Source organism: Gopherus evgoodei, chromosome 1 (assembly GCF_007399415.2).
Source record: "Gopherus evgoodei ecotype Sinaloan lineage chromosome 1, rGopEvg1_v1.p, whole genome shotgun sequence".
NCBI classification, from domain to species: Eukaryota; Metazoa; Chordata; order Testudines; family Testudinidae; genus Gopherus; species Gopherus evgoodei.
In genome coordinates, this window is record NC_044322.1 from 320,164,110 (window position 1) to 320,187,801 (window position 23,692).

Genomic DNA, 23,692 nt, shown 5'->3' on the forward strand with positions numbered 1-23,692 from the left:
AAAAGGTCTCTTTCTATAAACTGTAATATATAACTAAACTATTGTTGTATATAAAGTAAATAAGGTTTTTAAAATGTTTAAGAAGCTTCATTTAAAATTAAATTAAAACGCAGAGCCCCCCAGACCAGTGGCCAAGACCCGGGCAGTGCGAGTGCCGCTGAAAATCAGCTCGTGTGCTGCCTTCGGCACGCGTGCCATAGGTTGCCTACCCCTGCTGTAGGCCATGATCTTAGCAGGACTCAGGAAACAATTGAACATTTATATGGATAAATATCTCCAGAGTTACGGTAGTAAATACTTTTTTAAAAGAGTTTTGGAAAGGATATAAATTCCTCATGCTTCAGGGCAGAAGCCATCTGCTAATTACTGTGAGTTTGGTGGAAACATTGCCTGTGGCGAGGTTGTTCCATAACTGCATACTACAAGGCTACTTCCTCTGAAGCAACTGGTACTAGGAACTGTCAGAGACAGGATACTGGACCAGATAGACCATTGGGCAGATCCAGTATGGCAAGTCTTATGTTCTGTAAGAATATATGAAACTTCTTGAATCATAGTATTTTGGCAAGTCAAGAAGTAACACTATTAAAAACTATATTGAAATGAGAGAAATATGCAGCCAGATTTTGATGTAGCCCAGGAGCTGTGTATTACAACTTAGGAGACTTGACTTTAGAAGCAATCTAAGGGTCCATGCTCAGGCCATTGAAGCTGTGATGTATAATGGCAAGGCTTTGATTTTGATAAGGAGACTAGTTTACTGTCTTAAATGTTCTGGTTAATTTAATTCATATACCTCATAGAGCTGGTTGGGAAATTTCCATTGGAATGCTTTTCCCATGGAAAATGCCCTTTTCACAAAAATCAACAGTTTTCCATGGGAAAGTTTCAATTCTGAAAAAAAAAATCAATATGCTGCAGGCAGAAAATGAAATCGACAAGAGCTTTTCCAGGCAGGCAGCCAGCAAGCAGAAAAGTTTCAATTCTCCTGAAATGGAATTTTTTAGAATTTCTGTCTCATAAAAATGTGGTTTTTACTTTTCATCCCATATTGAGATACAAACTTTCTTGAAACCTTGAAGTTTTCCATGGGACTGAAATTCCATTTTCTGAGTTTAAATTATAGGTTAAAGAGAGGTTAAATTACATTCTGTGAAGGGGAAACCCTGCTTATATTCTAGACAAGAAATACCTATTTAGAAGGAAAAAGAAGCACCTACACAGAGCACTCAAAGAAAGTTCTCATAACTAAAGAGTCAGTTATGAAATGTAACTTATATCTCCTGCTGAAGCAGTCAGTCCAAGATCCCATTTCAAACCAGATAAGCAGTATTTAGGATTTCAAATGGCCAGCCTCTTTATATGTGTATAACATAGTAGGGATTAGGCTTTAGTATAATGTTATTCATTACAATGACTTCACAAAACAACTTGAAAGCATGTACATTTTTAAAATTATACTTCTAGATCTGCACTATTAAGAATTTAACCTGTTATGAAAATACAATGGCACTTATTAAGCTGTGTGTGGTATGGCTCGCTGTGGAAGTTCCACTTAAATATACAACTCTATTTTATACATTAGGATGTTTCAGGCAGGAAGCACCCATGATCAGACTAACAGGGTGCTCCTCCCTCAGAGGCCACAAATGAGATTTCCTGAGCAAAGTCATGATTTCACACTGTTCTTGGACATGGCTTTTCTCATTGTATGCCTAAAAGTCCCCTTTTAGTTTTTCATTAACAATTTGCTTTAAAGGTAATAATTGGAGATATACCAATCTCCTAGAACTGCAAGGGACCTTGAAAGGTCATTGAGTCTAGCCCCCTGCCTTCACTAGTAAGACCAATTTTTGCCCCAGATCCTTAAGTGGCCCCCTCAAGGATTGAACTCACAACCCTGGGTTTAGCAGGCCAATGCTCAAACCACTGAGATATCCCTCCCTCCTGTTGCTTCAGCAACTATGATCCATGAAGCCATTTCCTCTGGGAACTGTGGCCCAGATCCTGAAAAGTAACTCCCAGGCCATGTCTACATCTAAAATTTTGCAGCGCTGGTTGTTACAGCTGTATTAGTACAGCTGTATAGGGCCAGCGCTGCAGAGTGGCCACACTTACAGCAACCAGCGCTGCAAGTGGTGTTAGATGTGGCCACACTGCAGCGCTGTTGGGCGGCTTCAAGGGGGGTTCGGGGAACGCGAGAGCAAACCGGGAAAGGAGACCAGCTTCGCCACGGTTTGCTCTCGCGTTCCCCGAACCACCCTGCAAACCGCAGGGAAGGAGACCTGCTTGCTCGGGGGTTCGGGGAACGAGAGAGCAAACCGGGAAAGGAGACCAGCTTCGCCGCGGTTTGCTCTCGCGTTCCCCGAACCACCCTGCAAACCGCAGGGAAGGAGACCTGCTTGCTCGGGGGTTCGGGGAACGAGAGAGCAAGCCGGGGAAGGAGACCAGCTTCGCCGCGGTTTGCTCTCGCGTTCCCCGAACCACCCTGCAAACCCTAGGGAAGGAGACCTGCTTGTTCGGGGAACGCGAGAGCAAACCGGGGAAGGAGACCAGCTTCGCCGCGGTTTGCTCTCGCGTTCCCGGAACCACCCAGCAAACCTCAGGGAAGGAGACCTGCTTGCTCGGGGGTTCGGGGAACGAGAGAGCAAACCGGGAAAGGAGACCAGCTTCGCCGCGGTTTGCTCTCGCGTTCCCCGAACCACCCTGCAAACCTCAGGGAAGGAGACCTGCTTGCTCGGGGGTTCGGGGAACGAGAGAGCAAGCCGGGGAAGGAGACCAGCTTCGCCGCGGTTTGCTCTCGCGTTCCCCGAACCACCCTGCAAACCGTAGGGAAGGAGACCTGCTTGTTCGGGGAACGCGAGAGCAAACCGGGGAAGGAGACCAGCTTCGCCGCGGTTTGCTCTCGCGTTCCCGGAACCACTCAGCAAACCTCAGGGAAGGAGACCTGCTTGCTCGGGGTTCGGGGAACGCGAGAGCAAGCTGGGGAAGGAGAGCAGTTTGATTACCAGAGGTTTCCTCAGGTATGCTGGGATACTGCTTATTCCACGGAGGTCAAGAAAAGCGCTGGTAAGTGTCTATACTTGATTACCAGCGCTGGATCACCAGCGCTGGATCCTCTACACCCGAGACAAAACGGGAGTACGGCCAGCGCTGCAAACAGGGAGTTGCAGCGCTGGTGGTGCCCTGCAGATGTGTACACCTCCTAAGTTGCAGCGCTGTAACTCCCTCACCAGCGCTGCAACTTTCTGATGTAGACAAGCCCCCAGTGGGAGTTAGGCAGCTAAATAGCTTTGAGGATCTAGGCTTATTTGTCTTTTCTACTTCTATTGCTCATGCAGGCAAGATCAGATACAAAAATGGGACAGCAACAGTTAGGACAGTGTAGCAGATTTGTAACCTCTGCAGAATTCAAGAGAATGATAGGAACCTGTGTTAAAGCAGGCTCATCACGGGACTGTATGATTCCATGTCTTTGATTTGGGAGCTATATAATTTGACTGAATTTCAGATGAATGGTTCAGTCTCCTCTTACAGTTACAATGGTTGTTACATTCTGCATTATGAAATGACGAGCAAACACAAACCCACTCTTGCATTACCACAAACTAGTGTAACACAGCCTGCAAAATTATATAACCCATCAGCCCAAAGATCCAGCTTTTAAAACACATGTAAAATACAATGAAGTATCTCATTGTTTACCATTGCAGCTGCTATAGTAGGTGTTTGTCCACAAACCTTAGTGCTCCTATTAAATTGCTTAGATTCCAGATGAGAATTTTTTTAAATTAATACTCAAAAAAAAAAGTGAAGGATAGGAAATTTTTCCTTAGAAAATTTTATGTTAATATAGTGTTTGTGAAAGACACCAGACTGAGATCATTGGAAACTGAAGTCCTCCTATAGTCACAGACACCAAGAGCAGCAACTGTGCAAGTTTCTTTCCAGTGTGAAAGTTAATTCAGTGTCCATGGCCATTCAACCCATGCCTTCTGCTGAGATTGCCATTTGTCAGGAGGTTTTATGGTGGTATGAATATTTGTCTGCTAGAAAATGATTTGAGACTACTATTTCAAAACTCAACAGTTTTCAGTCACTTACTGATGGGGCCTGGATTCAACCAGTGATTTAGAGGTGAAAGTTATCACCTTTTTTACAGAGCAGCTCTTGCAGTATCTAGAGGCCACTGATTTACTTGATTGAAGTAATGAAGTTGAATGGTACATAGGCCTCAAGATTCATCACCAATCTCTAATCTGTAAAATGAAAATGTACTGCATCAATACTATTTTTTCTTTCATCCTACAGTTAATACTGATTGTGACTGGAGCCATAATAGTAGTCTCAATTTTACAGCCCTACATCTTCCTGGCATCAGTGCCTGTGATAGGAGCCTTTATTATGTTAAGGGCATATTTTCTCCACACTTCTCAGCAGCTGAAACAACTGGAATCTGAAGGTATGTGTGATGCTTCTCGGGGTACCCAGTGCCAGTTACCTTGTTGCCTCCAGAGCGAGAGAAACTTGACTGTGACAGCAGCGCAATAGCTCCCCATCACAACCAGCCTGTCATCCCCGCAAGTATTCTCATCTGGGTTACACCAGCCTTGCCTTTGTTCTGTAGGTAGATAACAGATGTACCCTAGTTCCTGAGACCCTTCCAAGTATCCCCCTGTCACTGGCTACTCACAAAAATACCAAATGTGCTGTTCCCAAAGGAACAGAACACACCAGCTTGTTAGGCCTGCTCTACACTATGCGTTTAAACCAAATTTAGCAGCGTTAAACCGATTTAACCCTGCACCCATCCACATAACGAAGCCCTTCATATCGATATAAAGGGCTCTTGAAACCGATTTCTGTACGCCTCCCCGACGAGGGGAGTAGCGCTGAAATCAGTATTGCCATGTCGGATTAGGGTTAGTGTGACTGCAAATCGATGGTACTGGCCTCCGGGTGGTATCCCACAGTGCACCGTTGTGACCGCTCTGGAAAGCAATCCAACTCAGATGCACTGGCCAGGTAGACAGGAAAAGCCCCACAAACTTTTGAATTTAATTTTCTGTTTGCCCAGCGTGGAGCTCTGATCAGCTTGGGTGGAGATGCAGTGCCAAATCCAAAAAGAGCTCCAGCATGGACTGTACAGGAGATACTGGATCTGATCGCTGTATGGGGAGACAAATCTGTTCTATCAGAGCTCCGTTACAGAAGACGAAATGCCAAAGCATTTGAAAAAAATCTCCAGGCTATGATACAGAGTCCACAGCACAGTGCTGTGTGACAAACGTAATGGAAAGCCAAAGAATCAAATGGACACTCATGGAGGGAGGGAGGGGATACTGAGGACTCCAGCTATCCCACAGTCCCCACAGTCTCTGAAAAGCATTTGCATTCTTGGCTGAGCTCCCAATGCCTGAAGGGTCAAAAACATTTTCCTGGGTGTTTCAGGGTATATGTCGTCAATTTACACCCTTCCCTCCCAAAAGAAAAGGGAAAAAAAAACGTTTCTCGCCTTTTTTCAATGTCACCCTATGTCTACTGCATGCTGCTGGTAGGTGGGGTGCTGCAGCGCTGAACACCAGCATCCCCTTCCTGGTGGCAGACGGTACAATATGACTGCTATCTATCATCATCATCACTCCGTGAGTGCTCCTGGCTGGCCTCAGTGAGGTTGGCCAGAGGCGCCTGGGTAAAAATGGGAATGACTCCCAGTCCTCATCATAGCAACTGGAGGCTGAGCTCTATCAGTCCGCCCAGTTTTCATGTCTAAAGAAAAGATTCTTTACTGCCTGGACTATCATAGCAGCGGGAGGCTGCACTCCTCTCCCCCGCCACCCTTTATTGTTCTACCTGGACTATCATAGCAGCTGGAGGCTTCCTCCTCCTCATTTTATCTCACTAAAAAGTCAGTGTTTCTTATTCCTGCATTCTTTATTACTTCATCACACAAATGGGGGGACACTGCCACGGTAATCCAGGAGGGTTGGGGGAGGAGGGAAGCAACGGGTGGGGTTGTTGCAGAGGCACCCTCTAGAATGGCATGCAGCTCATTATTTCTGCGGGATCTCTGGGGCTCTGACACAGAGCGACTGTGCTCTCTGGTTCTCTAGTACACTTGCCCCATATTCTAGGCAGGACTGACTCTATTTTTAGACAAAACATAAAGAAGGGAATGACCCGGGGAATCATTCCCATTTTTGTCCGTGTGCCCCCGGCTGACCTCAGCGAGGCTAGCCAGGAGCACCCATGACAGCAGCAGATGGTACAGAATGACTGATAACTATCATCTCGTTCTCAATGTACAATGGCAGACAGTGCAATAGATATGGTAACCGTCTCTGCTACCTTGCAAAGGCAAATGAATGCTGCTGTGTAGCACTGCGGTACCGCGTCTGTCAGCAGCATCCAGTACACATACGGTGACAGTGACAAGGCAAAATGGGCTCCATGGTTGCCGTGCTATGGCATCTGCCAGGGCAGTCCAGGGAAAAAGGACGTGAAATGATTGTCTGCCGTTGCTTTCACGGAGGAAGGATTGAGTGACGACATTTACCCAGAATCACCCATGACACTGTTTTTGCATTGGGATCTCAAGCCAGAATTCCAATGGGCAGGGGAGACTGCGGGAACTATGGGATAGCTATGGGATAGCTACCCACAGTGCAACGCTCAGGAAATCAATGCTAGCCTCGGTACATGGACGCACACCGCCGAATTAATGTGCTTAGTGTGGCCGCGTGCACTCAACTTTATACAATCTGTTTTACAAAACCGGTTTATGTAAAATCGGAATAATCCCGTAGTGTAGACATACCCTTACATTCAACTCAGGGCCAACACTTTGATTTACGCCGTAGCACTTCAATATATTTATAGTTAAAACAAGAGTAAGTTTATTATTAAATAACAGAGATTCAAAGTGATATCAAGTGAAGATATTGGAAACAATTGGTTACATATCAAATGAAGCCATAACACACAACCTAAATCTTAGACTAAACTAAAATTATTTCCTTGTCTTGATAATTTGATTTTATCCCAAAGTCAGCATTTTTCAGCAAGGATTGTTGAGATCTTTTGCCCCCAAGACACAAGCTGTTCTCACAGCTTGTCCCCTCAGTAAAACAGTACAGGAGTGTCTGCCCTGCCTCCTAGAAATACCCACACATTTCATTGTCCTTCCTAAATATAACCCCTGTTGCCCCCCCCACGCCCGGTGTGCCCCTCCTCTGTTGATTTCACATCTCTTCATTAATATTTGACTTTGTGTGTAAATGGAGCATCTATTGTATTAGGTTACATCAGAAACAGGGAGAGAGAAGCATTTCTTGTGTTAGAGAAAACTTGTTTCTTTACCTTTATTGGTGACTTTAAGGACACTCATTTCTGGTACAGACACATAACTTGTTAAATATCATCCATACAAACATTTTGCAATGATTATGAAGATGAGTATGACATAAGCTTTTATTAGACACCTTACATGACACTCCTTGGTGAACTAGAATGTTCATACCAGACTCAGGAGACACCTGTAATCTCCTTGCACCCCGTGTGTGCCCCTTTGCTAGCTGGCATTAAGAGATTCTTGGGTCCCTCTACAAGCAGCCAAATTTGTAGACACTGAAACCCACAACAAATAAATGGAGAAGCAATTTATGTTTTCACCTTTTCTTTGCCTTCTCTGGTACAAGATTCCATTGTCTGCAGGAGGAGAACATTCATCTCCCCTGACAGCCAATGCTATTACTCAGCCGGCAAATAAGGAGCTCCCTCCTGCCAAAGAGTAACGAAGAAAACAGATTTAAAGTTGGGCATCACCAGTGCAGCTGAAAATAAATAATGACCTGAAATACTGTTTTAAAAAGATTAAATGTACTTGAAAATTTGAGATCTGGCTTTGTCGGTGCTCAGCACTTCTCAGGTGTTCTTTATGCGAAAACATATTTAGAACATGTAATGACAACACTATTTTAGAAGCAAGGGTTTGCTGGATCATTTATTCAGACAATGTTGTGGCTTCAGGACAGACCTTCAGCTCCTCACCATCTCGGTCATGAATGTCAGATATTGATGATTACCTTTGCTTTTGGTTAGAGACAGGCCTGAATTGTGAAGTTCAGAGGGAACTTTTGATGTGTTGCAAAACTTCTATTAAAGATTTGTTAGTACTCTGCAATTCAGAGCAATGAGGCATTTTCTATTTGTTAAAAACCTTGTCTTGCTTAGTTCTCAGAACATTAAGGAATTAATTTTTGTTGGTTTTCTTCCATGTGATATCTCACTTTAGCAAGGGTTTCTACAAGTAATTATACTAGCTGCAAACAAATAAAATGTTTGCTCATAGATTATACATTGAATGGAATTCCATCACATTTATAGGCCACTGTTACCATATATCCTGTCCTATGAGTATGTTGATGGTATTTGTGAAAGAAAAATAAGAAGATACGTATAATTTAAACAAATGAAAACAGTTATATTGTTGAGTGGGTTGGGCTTTTTGCTCATTTCTGTTCTGAAAGGTACTGAAGGATGAGTGTTTACAGTGTTTTTAATTTAAATACTTTGCAGCCCGGAGTCCAATTTTCACACATCTTGTTACAAGCTTAAAGGGGCTATGGACACTAAGAGCTTTTGGGCGACAGCCGTATTTTGAAACCTTATTTCACAAAGCACTGAACTTACACACAGCAAACTGGTTCCTATACCTGTCCACACTGCGCTGGTTCCAGATGAGAATAGAACTTATTTTTGTCATCTTCTTCATTGCTGTGACATTCATCTCTATTGTGACTACAGGTACAGTAACTTTACTGAGAGGTTAAAATGAAAGCTTTGCTTCTGTTTAAGGGGCCAGATTTAGAAACTATTGCAGGATTGTAGTATAGGCTGAAAACAAAGCATTAAAATAGCAAATTTATTGTTATTCTATCAAAATATTGTGAATTATCAGTTAAACTAGAAATGAGGTAATTAATATTATCTAAAATCTGATGTTTTACAGAATTGGCTGAAAGAGTTAATTTGAAAGTAATACCCAGTAAGGAAAAAACATGTTGAAGTGAATCAAAAATACCCAACTCAGTACTGTAACTATTAAAAAAAACTCTTACGTTAATGCAACTGTGCACCCCACTTACATGGTGCTCTTCCTCTGTAGAGCTCATAGCTTTAGCATAACTAGGTTAACATTATTGTTCCCATATGAAAAACAGAAAGATTCAGTGAACTGGATCAGTTCACCCAGCAAGTCAGAGACAGAACCCATGTTTCCTGACTCCCAGCCTAGTGCTCAATCTACTGAGAGTACAGTTTAGCACCTGCCATCCAGAATCCCTGAAGTGCTCACAACTTAAACTAATTATAGAACTATGTATAGCATATGCTTTCACCATCTCACTCATTGCTGAAATGCTTCCACTGTTGGATAGAAGTTGGTGGCCGTTGACCAGCATAGTATCTGTACAGTTCAAGATGGAAAGCGAACATCTAAACGAAGCCACAGAAAAAAATCTTAGTTAAATATAATGTATTTCTTCAGAAACAGAATGTCTCAAAGCCTGTCTGCTTTGGTCTCTCTTTGCATGTTTAAATTACTGAGCCCTGTGCAAAACACAGCAGTTTTAATGAGTTTTAATATATGTACTATGTTGTTATTGTTATATGTATATTTCGGTTCTTGTCAATGTGCATTTGTCCCCCTCTCCCAAATTTTACATTGATCTTTGAATTCAAGTCAGAAAAATCAAAGCAGATTGCACACGAAAGCATGAGTTTTACCTGATTATGGGGAGAAAAACCATAAAAGATCCTCAAACAATTGCATTGCACAGCTCTAATTCTACTGAATCAGCAACAGCTTTCAGACAAAAGATGTGCTTAGAATGCTAATGCATCCTTTGCCACAGTAGATTTCAGGACTTTAGCATGGGAGCCAAATGTGTGCATGGATTGGAGAGAAGGGATAGACCCTTCTCCAGGTTGAAACTGTGATTTTTAAAAAACAGTTAACATAAAAAAGGGCATGAAAAAATATGTGGCTATTTTCAGAGCCCTTGCACGGAACTATAGCCTTATATTCACTCCAGGAATTCTCCTCAGTTCTCTATTCTGCATTTTGTATTGAGAATTTTCATGAAAGGTATAGTTTAAAAATAACAAATTAAACAGAATGGTTCTAAATACTGGTTATAGAAATGATTGAGTATTTAGCTGAATTTCTTATTTAGTTAGTAACATCCACATTGTGCTAATTAACACATTTGTAAGAACCCAATAATTTACAAGGCAATTGTTGCTTGATTTTTACTTGTCCAAATGCTTTCAAAATAGCATTAATAAACATTAGGAGAGGGAAAATCAACACCGTCAGTAAGTCAGTTTAATTTATTTGAATATCATTTACACAGAGGTTACCATGAAAGAGTCAAGATTTACCAGCAGCTGTTCTCACAATAGTGGTAACAGTATGAGAGATATCACAGTTAGGGTCCTGTCTTATGGGCTGCAGAATGCCACCTGTGAGATGCTAAGTCAGGAGGCATTTCCTATTCTGAAAATAAGGGAAAACACTGATATTATGGACACCATTGTACAGTAATTCTTGGAAGATGTTAACTTTAAAGGTGACCAAAACACATGGAAAATTTCATTGTGATGCTATACTGCAAAAAGTGGTACACTCTGACCTAAATTAGCAAAATGTATCCACAGTATGTAGCCACATTTTCTTCTCTAGGACAACAAAAAATATGAAATGTTTGATGCCTAATCCCATTCTTATTGGGGTCAATGGCAATAATTCCACTGACTTCAAATGACAACAGGATAGGCCCTCAGCTACCTGTACAATTATATTTCAGTATTTGTCAATATTTTAAAATTGAGAAAAACAAAACATTAGAGACTAAAAACATTAATTAAATATTCTTCCAGGTATAGTGTTTTAAATTGATCCAGACTCTATCCAGAATGTGGAGTGCCAAGGTTATGAGCTGTGTCAGACAGGAAGACTCTCCTTTGTATATTTACTTGAAGTTCTACTGCCAAGTATTGTATATGGCATGTACAGTTTTCTAGCACTGTGATTACCAGAAGCTTGACACAAACTCAGGAGAGAAGGAATTTAGAAGACTCTTTTTTGCACTAATGTGGCAGTGTTCTGCAGAAGTGTGCAGTAGACTAATTTCAGATAGTTTGTCACAAACTATACTTTGCACTTAAACATCACCCTTTTCATCTCAGGAGCTCACAGCATTTTACGATCATCAACTTCAAGACAACAAATGTCATTAAGGTGGAGTTAACCCCAGACCACCACTTTGCACCATCTATAATCATTAGTGTGCAGCTGGATTTCAGACAACATATTGGGATTTGGATGAAGTTTTGCAGTTGTGTATTTGAAAAATTTAATTCTCAAATTCAATAACGTTGTGCTCATTTATCTGCATTAATACATTCAGCAAAGGTAGAGTTGAGATATCCAAATTTCATCTGCCCAGATTTATTTTTTACTTTTTATCTGTTTTTCTCTTAGAAGTTACACAAATTTGTATCATAATGTTCTACCTCCTTTTACAACTTTGAAGTGACATTATCAACTTAAAAAAGAATCGTCTGAAAATGTTTACCACTTTACTTAAAACTAATATTTCAAGGGACTAACTGAAAAGTTACAAGGAAAAATCATGAGGAAGCAATCTTCACTCTTCCCCTTGTTTGTTTATTTTGTGTAAGCACTTTGTATATAGTCAAGTCTATATTACTCAGGAAAATAAACACAATTTTAATAAATAATAAAGTTTGATTGTGTGTACAGATATAGGTATGGGCAGGCAGATAGAATGGCAGGTGCAGTACCTGAAACTACTCTGAATTTGTTTTCTGAAAGTGGTCAGATTTCAAAAGGACCATGTTCCTTTTTATTCTTCAGATTTATAATTACTTCGATAAAGAGAAGGAGTCTATAAAAAATGTACAGGAGGTTGTTTTTTGAGACAGTGGACAAATCAGAGGAAGGTAGCTATAGTATAACCAAAACTTCTATCCAATTTGACATCTTAAGCCCTTTATACAATGGCATGTCAGATTCAAAATAGAACTATGGAGGGATTATAGTACTCATGACAGTCTCTGTGAATTTGCTGAGAGGCAGCTAAACCCTATTGATATTAAAGACAAACAACCAACCCACAAAAAGTCATGCCACCAACTTTCAGTAAATAGTAAGAAAAATTCTTTCTCAATTTGGCCAACAGATGAAAACCCAGTCTTCAACTTGTGGACTAAGCAGATTGAATTATCTTGGTGGTGGTAGCATTAAAATGGAACTCTAGTCACAAACCTCTCCATAAGTAATTCTTTTGACATCTAGATTTGACAGATGAGGCATTTTATTGATAAATCTATTCTAGAGTCTAGAATGAAAAACTTGAGGGCAAGTAACTAAGGTCACATAGGGCCTGAACCTGTTCCCAATTTAATTCAGTGCTAAAATTCCACATTAACGTCCATTAAAACAAGAACAGATCCATAAGAATTAAGAACGGCCATACTGGGTCAGACCAAAGGTTCATCTAGCCCATTATCCTGTCTACTGACAGTGGCCAGTGCCAGGTGCCCCAGAGGGAATGAACAGAACAGGTAATCATCAAGTGATCCATCCCCTGTCGCCCATTCTCAGTTTCTGACAAACAGCAAGCCTAGTATCCATGTCAGGAGTAGAACCCAGAATCCCAACTCCCAGTCCTTTGCTTTAATTGCTAAAACATGCTTCCTCTTTGAACAGCAGCAGTAAAACAAACAAACAAACAAACACTTTTACTGGACGTTCACATTTTAAGATATACATATCCATTTTCTCTTCTAGCCATTGGCTTTTTATTTGCATGTAATCATATTGATAGACAGTTTTTTCCCCCACCTGCAGGTGAAGGGCAAGGCAAAGCTGGCATTGTTCTAACTTTAGCCATGAATATCATGGGCACTTTACAATGGGCAGTCAACTCAAGCATAGATGTGGACAGTCTGGTAAGTATAGAAAGCAGCTTGTTTTTATTATTATTGTTTATTATTATTACTACTTGTCTGAAGAATTCTCTTGTCTTATTGTTTACTGCTTTGCTTTTGAATTATGTGGCTGCAAGGCAGATACACCAAAAACCTCCACACATAGCTCTGCCAGTAACAGTCACACTTTTACATTACAGAGACTAATTTGTGTGGTGATTCTGAGATCAAAAGTCCACTGGAATTATATACAGGAACAACAAATAATTTCATGTGGGACTTTAAAAAACAAAGTCAGATAGATTTGAAGTAGTGAGGGGAGAATGTCAAAAAGGATTGGGTTTGGTTGGCAAAGACCAGGGTCTTATCCAATGCTTAGTACTCAGTCTATTTTAGGAATTTATACTGCCACCCAGTGGTGGGGCATCCAAGCAACTTCCAAATAAAATTAATAGCAATTGTGAAGGCCCTAGTGAACTTCCTGGAGTGTTTGGCACTTCTTCCTTTTTGCTACATAAACTCTGCTTGCAGATGTTTTGTTTTTGACTTCCATTAATTTACCTCTTTTAAAGGTTGATTTGTTTCAGAGTAATTGTTATTTTTAATTTATTTATTTAGGGTCACTTGTGGGGTTTTTTATGGGGAGTAGAATGTTTGACACACTGTTGACTCACAACTACCTAAACTTTTTGAGAGACAAGGTGGGAGAGGTAATACTTTTTACTGGACCAACTTCTGTTGGTGAGAGAGAGAAGCTTTCGAGCTTACACAGAGCTCTTCTTCAGGTCTGGGAACAGCTCAATACAAGGTGAAACAGATTGTTTAGCATGAAGGAGTTAATACAAGTTGTAAGAGACCATTCAAGGTGAAGTGGACAGTTCATACTGGGAATAAATTTTTGAAGACGACAAAGTAGGCTGAAAACTCCTAAAGAGTACATTTGCTCATGCAATTTCCAGCCTTTTCTCTTCTGATCAGAAACTTAGAAGAGTGAAAAGGATGTAGGGAAGTTATCAGACTCCTTCACTGATTAATTTAAAACTGTGTTAATTTCATCTACCTTGAACGATGTGCACTACATGATTTATTTTAAAACATCCTACTTTAACAACAACATCCTGAGGCACCTAAACAACAATTACACCAATAGTATCTTATTAAATAAAGCCTGCGTAGGTCCTGACTAGATTTCTAGGTCACCAAATCTTGGTTCATTTGCATTCAGTTGTTTTTTATAACGGATGGGAATGGTTGGTGTTGGGGATAGAGATTTGCCAGTTTGTTATTTTTAACATTCTGAAGCTAGCCCTTAGGAGCCAAAAAGCTACAAATTAACCATTTACAACATATGGTCCCTCTGCAACATTGATGACTTGTGGTCATCTAGAAACATAATGTACCCAAAGAGGTGAATATTTCTCCCCATCCATCAATGTCTTTATGATCATTCTGCTCTTCTACTACATCGGACCAGCACGTCTTCTTGAAAGGTATGTATTCTTATTGCACAAGAACCTTGTGAAACCAGTTAAAGTAAGAATACCGCTACCTTCACAACTCTTAAAAATATTGATACAACCACTATGGCAACAGCTTGTTTACCATAACAGTAAGATACATAAAAAGGCAACTCTTTGGGCCAGGCTGGTGTTCACCAAAACATCCCCTTGTTTTATGTTGGCATGAATGTGATAGCAGCAACCTCTCAAAAATATTTCTATTGTATCCATCCCCTGTCCTATCTGTAAACTTCTTTTTAACTCCAAGAGATACAGTGAGGCTCTTCTATGCAGAAAAAAAATCTGTACAAAAGTCCTCTTCACACACTACACCTTTCAGTGTTATTATTACAAATAGAAGATGGAGCTGATATTTCCCAAAGGGAGCACTAATACCTGTCCTGGCCTGCAAAGAGTATTTGAATTTTCAGTAACCTGTGGAATTCGTTGCCAGGGGATGTTGTGAAGGCCAAAAGTATAATTGAGTTAAAAAAATTAGATAAGTTCATGAAGGGCAGGTCCATCAATGGCTATAGTTAAGATAGTCAGCGACACAACCTGATGTCCATACACCTCCAACTGCCAGAAGCTGGGACTGGACAAACAAGGGATGAATCACTCAAAATTACCTGTTCTGTTCACTTCTTTTGAATGATCTGTTACTGGCCACTGAAGACAGGATATTGCGCTAGCTAGACCACTGATCTGACCCAGTATGGCTGTTCTTATGTAACATATTTTGTTGAAAATTTTAAGCAGCTCTAAGTTGAAACAATTTCATTGAGATTTTGAGCGCTACAAAGGTAAAACCCTAGGCTGCACTGGAGGCTAAGAGAGAACAGTAACAAGGCGAGGAGGTTTGCTCTGTGAATCCCAAACCCTCCTTTCTATCATATTGGTGCATCCTAGGTTGGTCTGTAGTATCTTTTTTTTTTTTAATTGACAAGCATAAGTGAAGAATCTGTGATATATCAACCCCATCTTCAGTTTTCTTAACAAGATTCCTGAAGTAGTTCATAGCATTAACTCTCCTAGTGATGTTGCTAGTTTCTACATAAGAAACGATGGGATTTCCTCACTATTATTCAGATTATTTAGCACCCTTATTATGATTGTATTAGTCTTAGCACACAAGAAGCAGCATACCAACCTCTCTCTCTTATCTAGAGTACAGATGTCTCAGCCCAGGGTCCTAACAATTGATAAAGATTTATTTTCTTTTTATTTCTGGTGGCTCTTTTCAATGCTTGCTGCTTGATCAGGTCTGTTATTCTCTTTTGGCCAATTATCAGTCCACTCTGGTCCCTTCTGTTCCTCAAGAGCAGAATATCTCTTGTTAAACTGAATCTTTCCCATAGTATTTCCCTTCCGTTCTTAATATATTTTCTCCGTGCACAGTTCTTCCCCTTTTTCTCCCATGTAACGCTCTGATCTATTATTTTTGCAGCAACTACTGTTCAAATCTCTATACCTTCTCTTCCAGAAAGGAAGAGTTTGCTTTAGATAAAAATGTAGCCCTTATGTAGGGCTGGACACATTGCATAACTTTCATATGAGATCATGTTGGATTTCTTCATTCTCTTTCCTTGATACATTGCTACTTGATATCCCTTGACTTATGGTGTTCTTTCAGACTCCAGACACTTTTGCCCCTCATCAGAACTTTCTTGGGAATGCCCACGGAATTTACCTGTTTGTTCTTTGCTGCTTAACAGCTTATTAAATATTAGACTGTCCACAGATTAGGTACAGCTGACAGCATTATAGGTCTTTCCTCTTCAGGCAGTTCATATTCTGAATAATTAGAACAAAAGGGTATAATCAGTCAGTAAAGCTCCAGTAAGGACATGGTTAATATCCATTAATACCCTAGCTTATATATATCCACTGGAGTCTATGGTATGGTATCCCTAGAATTTTAACTGGTGTTGTCATCTGCTTTTCCACAGTCTCCTTTAGTCCTTTGGCAACACTAATATCTAAGCTGGGCCAAGTTGAGGGTTTCATAGCAGATTTTTAATATTTCTCATGGGGTGTTTCGCCAGCCATTCCAACAAAAGATTGTAAGTTCCAGGTGACATTGCTTGGCTTCAGCTGCTAATGCCCTTAATGGTCTTTGCAATTCTCATTATGTAAGCGGGGAAATGGTCCCGCTATTGTGGGGAACTTTCCTGGCTTCTGCATTACCCCGGTAAAGTGGGCTAGCAAAAGGATCTGAGTCCTCACTCCCACTTCCTTTACCCAGAGGCCTCCCTGTCCTCAAGGACTCCCCTTCTACTCCCCTGTCTGGCAGAGTCCTTGTAACCCCAACAAGGCTGGGCCCAGGATTCCTGGGGGGTTCAACCCCCAACCCTGCTGTGGTCACCTGGGACAGGGACTAGAGTGTCCCCACGCTGGAATACTCTCTCTGCACTGGGCACCTCCCTGATCATTTCATACATTTTAAAACTAATACAATTAATTTATATTTTAGTTTAAATTAGTTTAATTAATTAACTTTAAAAAAGAATAAGGAAAAATGGGAAAGGTTAAAGGAAAACACATCAACCTGCTCTGTGGCAAGGAACATTAAAACTATCTCTGGACCTCAGGGAACTTCACAGTCTGTTCCTTGTAGGTCCCAGGTCTCCTTCTCAGGCCCTGGCAGTGCTGCAGGGATGCTGCAAGCTGGACACTTGCAATAGTGGTGGCCACACACCTCCAGGCTTTGGGTGATGGGACCCTTCTTCCCAGTGTCAGCCCCCCGTTAGGTTAAGAACCCCCTCCCAGTCTGGCCTGCAAGGACCCTTGGCTGGGGGTGTCTTTCTGCACTGGGCCCTTTGCCCAACATTCCCCCTTGGCTAGCCCCAATTGCTCACCACACCTGGCCCTGTGGCTGCAGCTCTGCTCCCAGCACAGGATCTGCTCTCCCTGGGCTGTGTCTGGCTCTGTGGCTGCAGCTCTGCTCCCAGCACAGGATCTGCTCTCTCCCTGAGCTGTGTCTCTGGCTCTGTGATTCCGCTCCCAACTCTGACCTGCTTCCTGGGCTGTCTCTGGCCCCTCTGGGTCTGGCACAGCTCTGCTCCCCAGCTCAGCTTGGACCACTGCTTTCTCCTTAGCTCGGCCCCACTCTGTCTGACCCAGACAATTCCAGCTCACAGGGAGGACGGGACCTCCCTGGTCTCCTGACTTCTTGATTAGCCTACCCGCCCTGTCAATCAGGCGCAGAGGCTGAGGCTGACCTGGAGCATCTCTCCATTCTTTTAGTGCTGGGAGCTAGCCAACCAAAACACCCCCACTGAATGTTAGTAAGGGGCCAAGAGTCCTCTTACATTCAAACTGTCTCAAGGCTTTATCTGCTTTGCCACTTTTTATAACATTTGATCAACCTAATAGTCATCTATTGTTTCATTTATTAATATGAGTTAATTAGTTTTCTCTCCTGATTTTGGACATTTCTATCAATATCTTTTTGGCACTTTTTCTTATCCTGCTAGCCACTCCTGTAATATTTTTAACTGAGCTGATTTTTGTTTTTTTTTTCTCCACAAGGAAACAAAATCTGTTTTCCACTGAGTGCTGCCTTTGCAGATAAGGTCTGAGCTAGTCCCAGAGGAATGTTTTAATGCTTTACAACCTCCTCCTTCATTTAGAACCTCCTTGTAGCAGTGCTTGGACTGGAAAGTGGCAGTTCCTTTTATTAAGAAACAGTAAATTGTCATGCATTCACTGTTGCATGCCAAGATCACTTCCTAAGGAAATATTAAAACACCCTCAAGGGAGATACTAATAACACACTTGCAAAGTGTCACATTGCTCCACCCTGTACATCAATTAATGATTAAAGTAAGAGATTATGAATCATCTTCCTCACAGATTCCAAGGCCAGAAGGGATCACTGTGATCATCTAGTCTGACTTCCCAGATAACACAGGCCATAGAACTTCCTCAAAATAATTCCTTTTAAACTAGAGCATATCCTTTAAAAATATCCAATTTTGATTGTAAAATTGTCATTGATGGCAAATCCATCACATGACTTGGTAAATTGTTCCCGTGGTTAATCACCCTCACTATAAGAAATGTATGCCTTATTTTCAGTCTGAATTTCTCTATCTTCAACTTCTAGACATTGAATCATGTTATACCTCTCAGTGCTAGAATGAAGAGCCCATTATCAAATATTTGTTCCTCATGTAGATATTTACAGACTGAAATCAAGTCAGCCATTAACCTTCTCTTCGTTAAGCTAAATAGACTCAAGCAGCTCAATACCTCACTATAAGTGTGCTGGCTGCTGCTTCCCGCAGCTCCCATTGGCTGGGAATGGCAAACCATGGTCACTGGGAGCTGCAGGCAGCTATGCAAATGTAAACAAACTGTTTGGCGGCCTGCCAGCAGATTACCCTGACAAGCTGCAGGCCGCAGGTTGCCCACCACTGCTCTAGACTCAAGCCTGCTAAGTGTCATGTGTATCACATCAATTGCTTTTGGCAGGCTGCACTGCATCTTCCCACTTCTCAGGGAAAGGGAAAGAACTACTCCACCTCTCCCCTCCTCCCACCACCCCACCTTCCTGAAGTAGGGCAATGTGCGCTAAAGTGTAAGGCAGGAGACCATGACCACCTTTTCCACTGATTGCTGTTAATATTTCTGTGCATATCACAATCCTTATTGTCCAAGCCCTCATATGCCTTAGCAGGGGAAGGCAGCTATAACCCACCTATTTCACAGATTAGGTAACACTGAAGTTGCACAAGGAAAAGCTAGACATAATACCCAAGACTGGAGATATTTGTATAATGGATTTAGTGGTTTACTGGAAAATTTTGAAAAATGAAGAAAAAATCCATTTCAGGTTGGACCATAAATAAAGTTATTTGAAATTTTTGGTGAATCAAAAAAATGATTTAGGGTCTAATGAAGTGTTTCATTTCAACAAAATTAAAACATTTCATTTTAATTTGGACCATTTGTAAACATTTTGAATTTGTTTGAAATTAAATTTAAATTAAATTAAATGAAATTTTAAAACTGAAAATTGTTTCATAGAATCATAGAAGATTAGGGTTGGAAGAGACATCAGGAGGTCAACTAGTCCAACTCCCTGCTCAAAGCAGGACCAACCCCAACTAGAGCTTTGTCAAGCCGGGCCTTAAAAACCTCTAAGGATGGAGATTTCACCACCTCCTTAGGGAACCCATTCCAGTGCTTCACACCCTCATACTGAAATAGTTTTTCCTAACATCCAAGACCTCCCCATTTGCAACTTGAGACCATTGCTCCTTGTTCTGTCATCTGCCACCACTGAGAACAGCCTAGCTCCATCCTCTTTGGAAGTCCACTTCAGGTAGTGGATAGTAGATGCTATCAAATCCCCCCCACCCCCACTCTTCTCTTCTGCAGACTAAATAAGCCCAGTTCCCTCAGCCTCTCCTCATAAGTCATGTGTCCCAGCCCCCAACCATTTTCGTTGCCCTCCACTGGATTCACTCCAATTTGTCCACATCCTTTCTGTAGAGGCAGGGAGCCCAAAAATGGACGCAATACTCCAGATGTGGCCTCACGAGTGCCGAATAGAGGGGAATAATCACTTCCCTTGATCAGGCAATGTTCCTACTAATGCAGCCCAATATGCCGTTAGCCAACCCAGAATAACTCAGAATGTCAGAAGTAAATATTTTGGTTTCTTCTGATTCTTGCCCTCCCCCAATGAACAGTCTAGTGAAATCAACACAAATTTGCAGAATGTTTTGGTGTTGCCAAATTTGCATATTTTGCCAAAAAGAGTTTTGGCTGAAAAATTCCACCCAGCACTATGAAAGACAGAGCCAGGTTTCATTCATTTTCCTTTTCAAGAAGATCACACTATGTTCTCTGACCCAGGAATCCTGAAACAAATCATTGTGAGACACACTGGAAAATATCTCCTACCTCCCTTTCTGGGCTGATTCACATAGAAGATAGCAGATGCCTTCCACCACCAGTTACTCCTATAACTGAAATGGAAGAGGACTGTGCTGTGTATGTGAGAGGTGTGGGTGTGAGTTCTCATGAAAATCCATGTGGGTAATATATATGTAAACCCTTCTTAAGTTAGTGAGGATCCTGTTAATGTTTTTTTCTGTTGCAAAATTGTGTATTTCAATTTGGATGTTCTATTATATTTTTTGTATTTCTGTTAATGGGAATGATTTTTGATTGTTTCCAATCCCATACCTTGACATCACATCCTACTCTCCTAACTTCATTTGTCTTAAAATTCACTTTACACCTGTTGTCTTTCAAAGAACACTCATCTCTGCTGCCTCCAGCCTTCTGATGTCTGTTTCAATGAATGCAGCTGCTTCCAGACCATAGAGAGTAATACTATTAGTATCCTAGTTTGATAAATTTTCACTTTGGTGCCAGATGTTGTTTTTATCAGTCCATAATTTCATTAATTTCTGTGCAGCACTTGTGGCTAAGGCACATCTCCTTTTAACCTCATCCTTGCTGGAACCGTTGGCACTGATTAAGCTTCCTTGATGCACATAAGATTCTGAATTCACTGCTGCATTTCAATCCTTTATGCTACTTTTTCCAAGGTGCAACCACTTCTTCTTCTTCTTGGCATTTATTGTAAGTCCAAGTCAACTACATCACTTGTCCAGGGTACTGAAGAGCATTATCATTAATTCAAATGTGTCTGCCAGCTGTACGTCATCTGCGTAAACAAAGGAGTTTACCTATACATCATCCAGTGTCACACTCTCCAACCCATCTAATGTTCTTAATGTCCAGTTTAAGAACATGATGAAAAGCAGTGATTCTATGCCCCCTTGTCTTACATCAAACTTTGATTTGAACCAGTTGCTTAATATTCCACCAATTTTGACTATATTGCAGGAGTCTTCACATATTGCTTTTATAATTGCAGTTATCTTTCCTGGAACTCCATATGATTTAGCTACTTTTCATAATGCTTCATTCCAAACCGAATCAAATACTTTCAAGAAGTCACTGAAAACAGCAAACATCATTCATTTCCTTCTTGCTACTCCTCCCACCATCTTAATCAACTGTCAGAGCGTAGATATCTGATCAATGCAGCTTTGGCCTGGCCTACAACCACACTGTGCTTCACCTACAACTTCCTCTGAAACTGGCCTTAATCTATGGATAATTGCTTTTGTCATGTTTCCCTCCACCCCCTGCCCGGTACTTGCAATAAGCATATATCTCTGTAATAGTCACACCAGCAAGATCTCCTTTCTTCAGGATTGGTACAACTGTTGCCTTTAGCCAGTCATCTGGTACCTCCTCTTACTCCCATACTTACTTGTGTATTTTTTCCTAATGCTTTGATAGCACTTGATTTTAGCAGCTCAGCTGCTTACAATGAAGATTACAATGGTTGGGCATTGCAGAAGACAAGACAAATGCTAAGGAAAATAATGCAAACACAACCACAGTCCATCTGACCTAGATGCTGACTGCTGACTAGATGGCAGGACAACTTACGTAGGGACATGTCCAGGCTGGGCTTAATGGAGGAACAAACCATGGACAGAAATGAATGATGACACTGAACTGATCCCCATGTCTGTAATGATGCTCCAGGATGAAAAGAAGGGAGATGCAAGAATTGTGTGGGGCATTTAGTTGTAGAGTGTGTTTGAAGAGACAGAGCAGTATGAGGGAGATTTTGAGTATGAGGGAGATTCAGAAAGTAGAAGATCCTGCCTTTTAGACACCAAAAGGCTGGAACTTAATGTAATAAATGTATCTTTCTCATTCTTGAAGGTATTACATTAGCATTTACTAGCACATTGCTTGTGAGCTATTAGACCCTTTATCCTGTAGGTCACCAGGTTAATCCTTACCAAGCCTGTCTGGATACAAAAGCTGCTCCCATGTAATGGATTTTGGTGTGTCTGAGTTCCAGTTCACACCTCATAAGCTCACCATCATGCTTTGCACTAATTGGCAGACTCAGAGCTGCCCAGAGATTCATGGGACACAAAGAAAGAAATAGACCTGTTATTCTTAGAGCAAGTTTCCCCTTCCCCTCCCATAGTAGGGTTGATGCTTGCCCTGCTGCTGCTCTGGAGTAACAGGCAACTTGATTTAATAGGACTGACATGTCAACACCTTTCATGAGCATTAACAGCCACATGATATTTTGTTTTGTTGAAAGAACATGTGCTGCATGCTCCCCCATGTTACGTGACAGAGGGAAACACAGGATGGATGTGAGGGCAAAGTACCCGAGGAGGACCCCAGACAGAAACAGACTTCTAAGAGCTTGTGCACTAAGATGCATCCCATCATACCACAGTCCAAGTGCCATCAGGACCCTTTGTGCCACATATGCATCAGGGTGCACAAGTAATAAGTGGGAGCACTATAAAAGGGAACAAAATCTGGGAATATCTGTCAACCTTTACAAACCTGTATGAGAAGGAGCACATGTTTAAATCCAAGTTCAGCATTAACTAGTATGAAACATTCCATCCCTGCAATTAAAAACATTACCAGTGACTCCAGACACACACTGGAAACCTAAGCAACTATCCCTTGGGTGCCAACAAGATTTAAGGACAGCACAAGGTTTGAAACCTGAGAAAAGTTATTATGCCTAGCTACCCACACCCTGACTGAAGAAGTTCAATGGGTTTTTCTGCACAGCATTAAGCTGTTGAACCAATGTTCCATTGTGTTTCCTGGTCACACTCCATATGACCTCAAACAGCATGCTTTCCAGGGGATGATACATTGCAACATCATGACTGAATACCATGCATTTCTGCTTCGGGCTGGGTATCGTTCCTCTTCCTAGCAGGAAAGCATATGGGCATTTTGAGATTAATTCTGTTATCAGTTAGTCTTTCCATTTTCTGGGAGTTGACAGTACACAAGTGTTATTAATTCTGATATTAAGAAGAGTATCAGAGAGACAAGCTAAATTAGAGAGAGAATTAAAGTGTAAATGTTTTTAAAATCTCAATAAAAAAATCAATCAGGCAAGACTAAAAATAGAATATTATGCTCTGAACATTTTTTTTAGCATTAAGAATTAAATGTACTGTATTTTTCTGAAGCAAAAGTTTGGGAATTCAAAAACAGCAGTTAAATTGCTGACTGAGATTACAGACAAGGAGCCTGCTGTTACACACATTCAGTCACTCATAATGATTGAGGTAAAGCTTCTGGAT

General features: G+C 41.2%; 1 protein-coding gene across 2 annotated transcripts in view; it reads left to right on the forward strand.

Moving 5' to 3' along the window:
• The window catches only part of CFTR (CF transmembrane conductance regulator), a 142,963-nt gene that overhangs the window by 79,934 nt on the left and 39,337 nt on the right, over positions 1-23,692 (forward strand). For both annotated transcript variants that reach the window (XM_030549072.1, XM_030549073.1), the window contains 3 exons: positions 4,312-4,462; positions 8,578-8,805; positions 12,938-13,038. In XM_030549072.1, the coding sequence (XP_030404932.1) occupies positions 4,312-4,462; positions 8,578-8,805; positions 12,938-13,038 (480 nt within the window). The remainder of the gene's footprint in view (positions 1-4,311; positions 4,463-8,577; positions 8,806-12,937; positions 13,039-23,692) is intronic.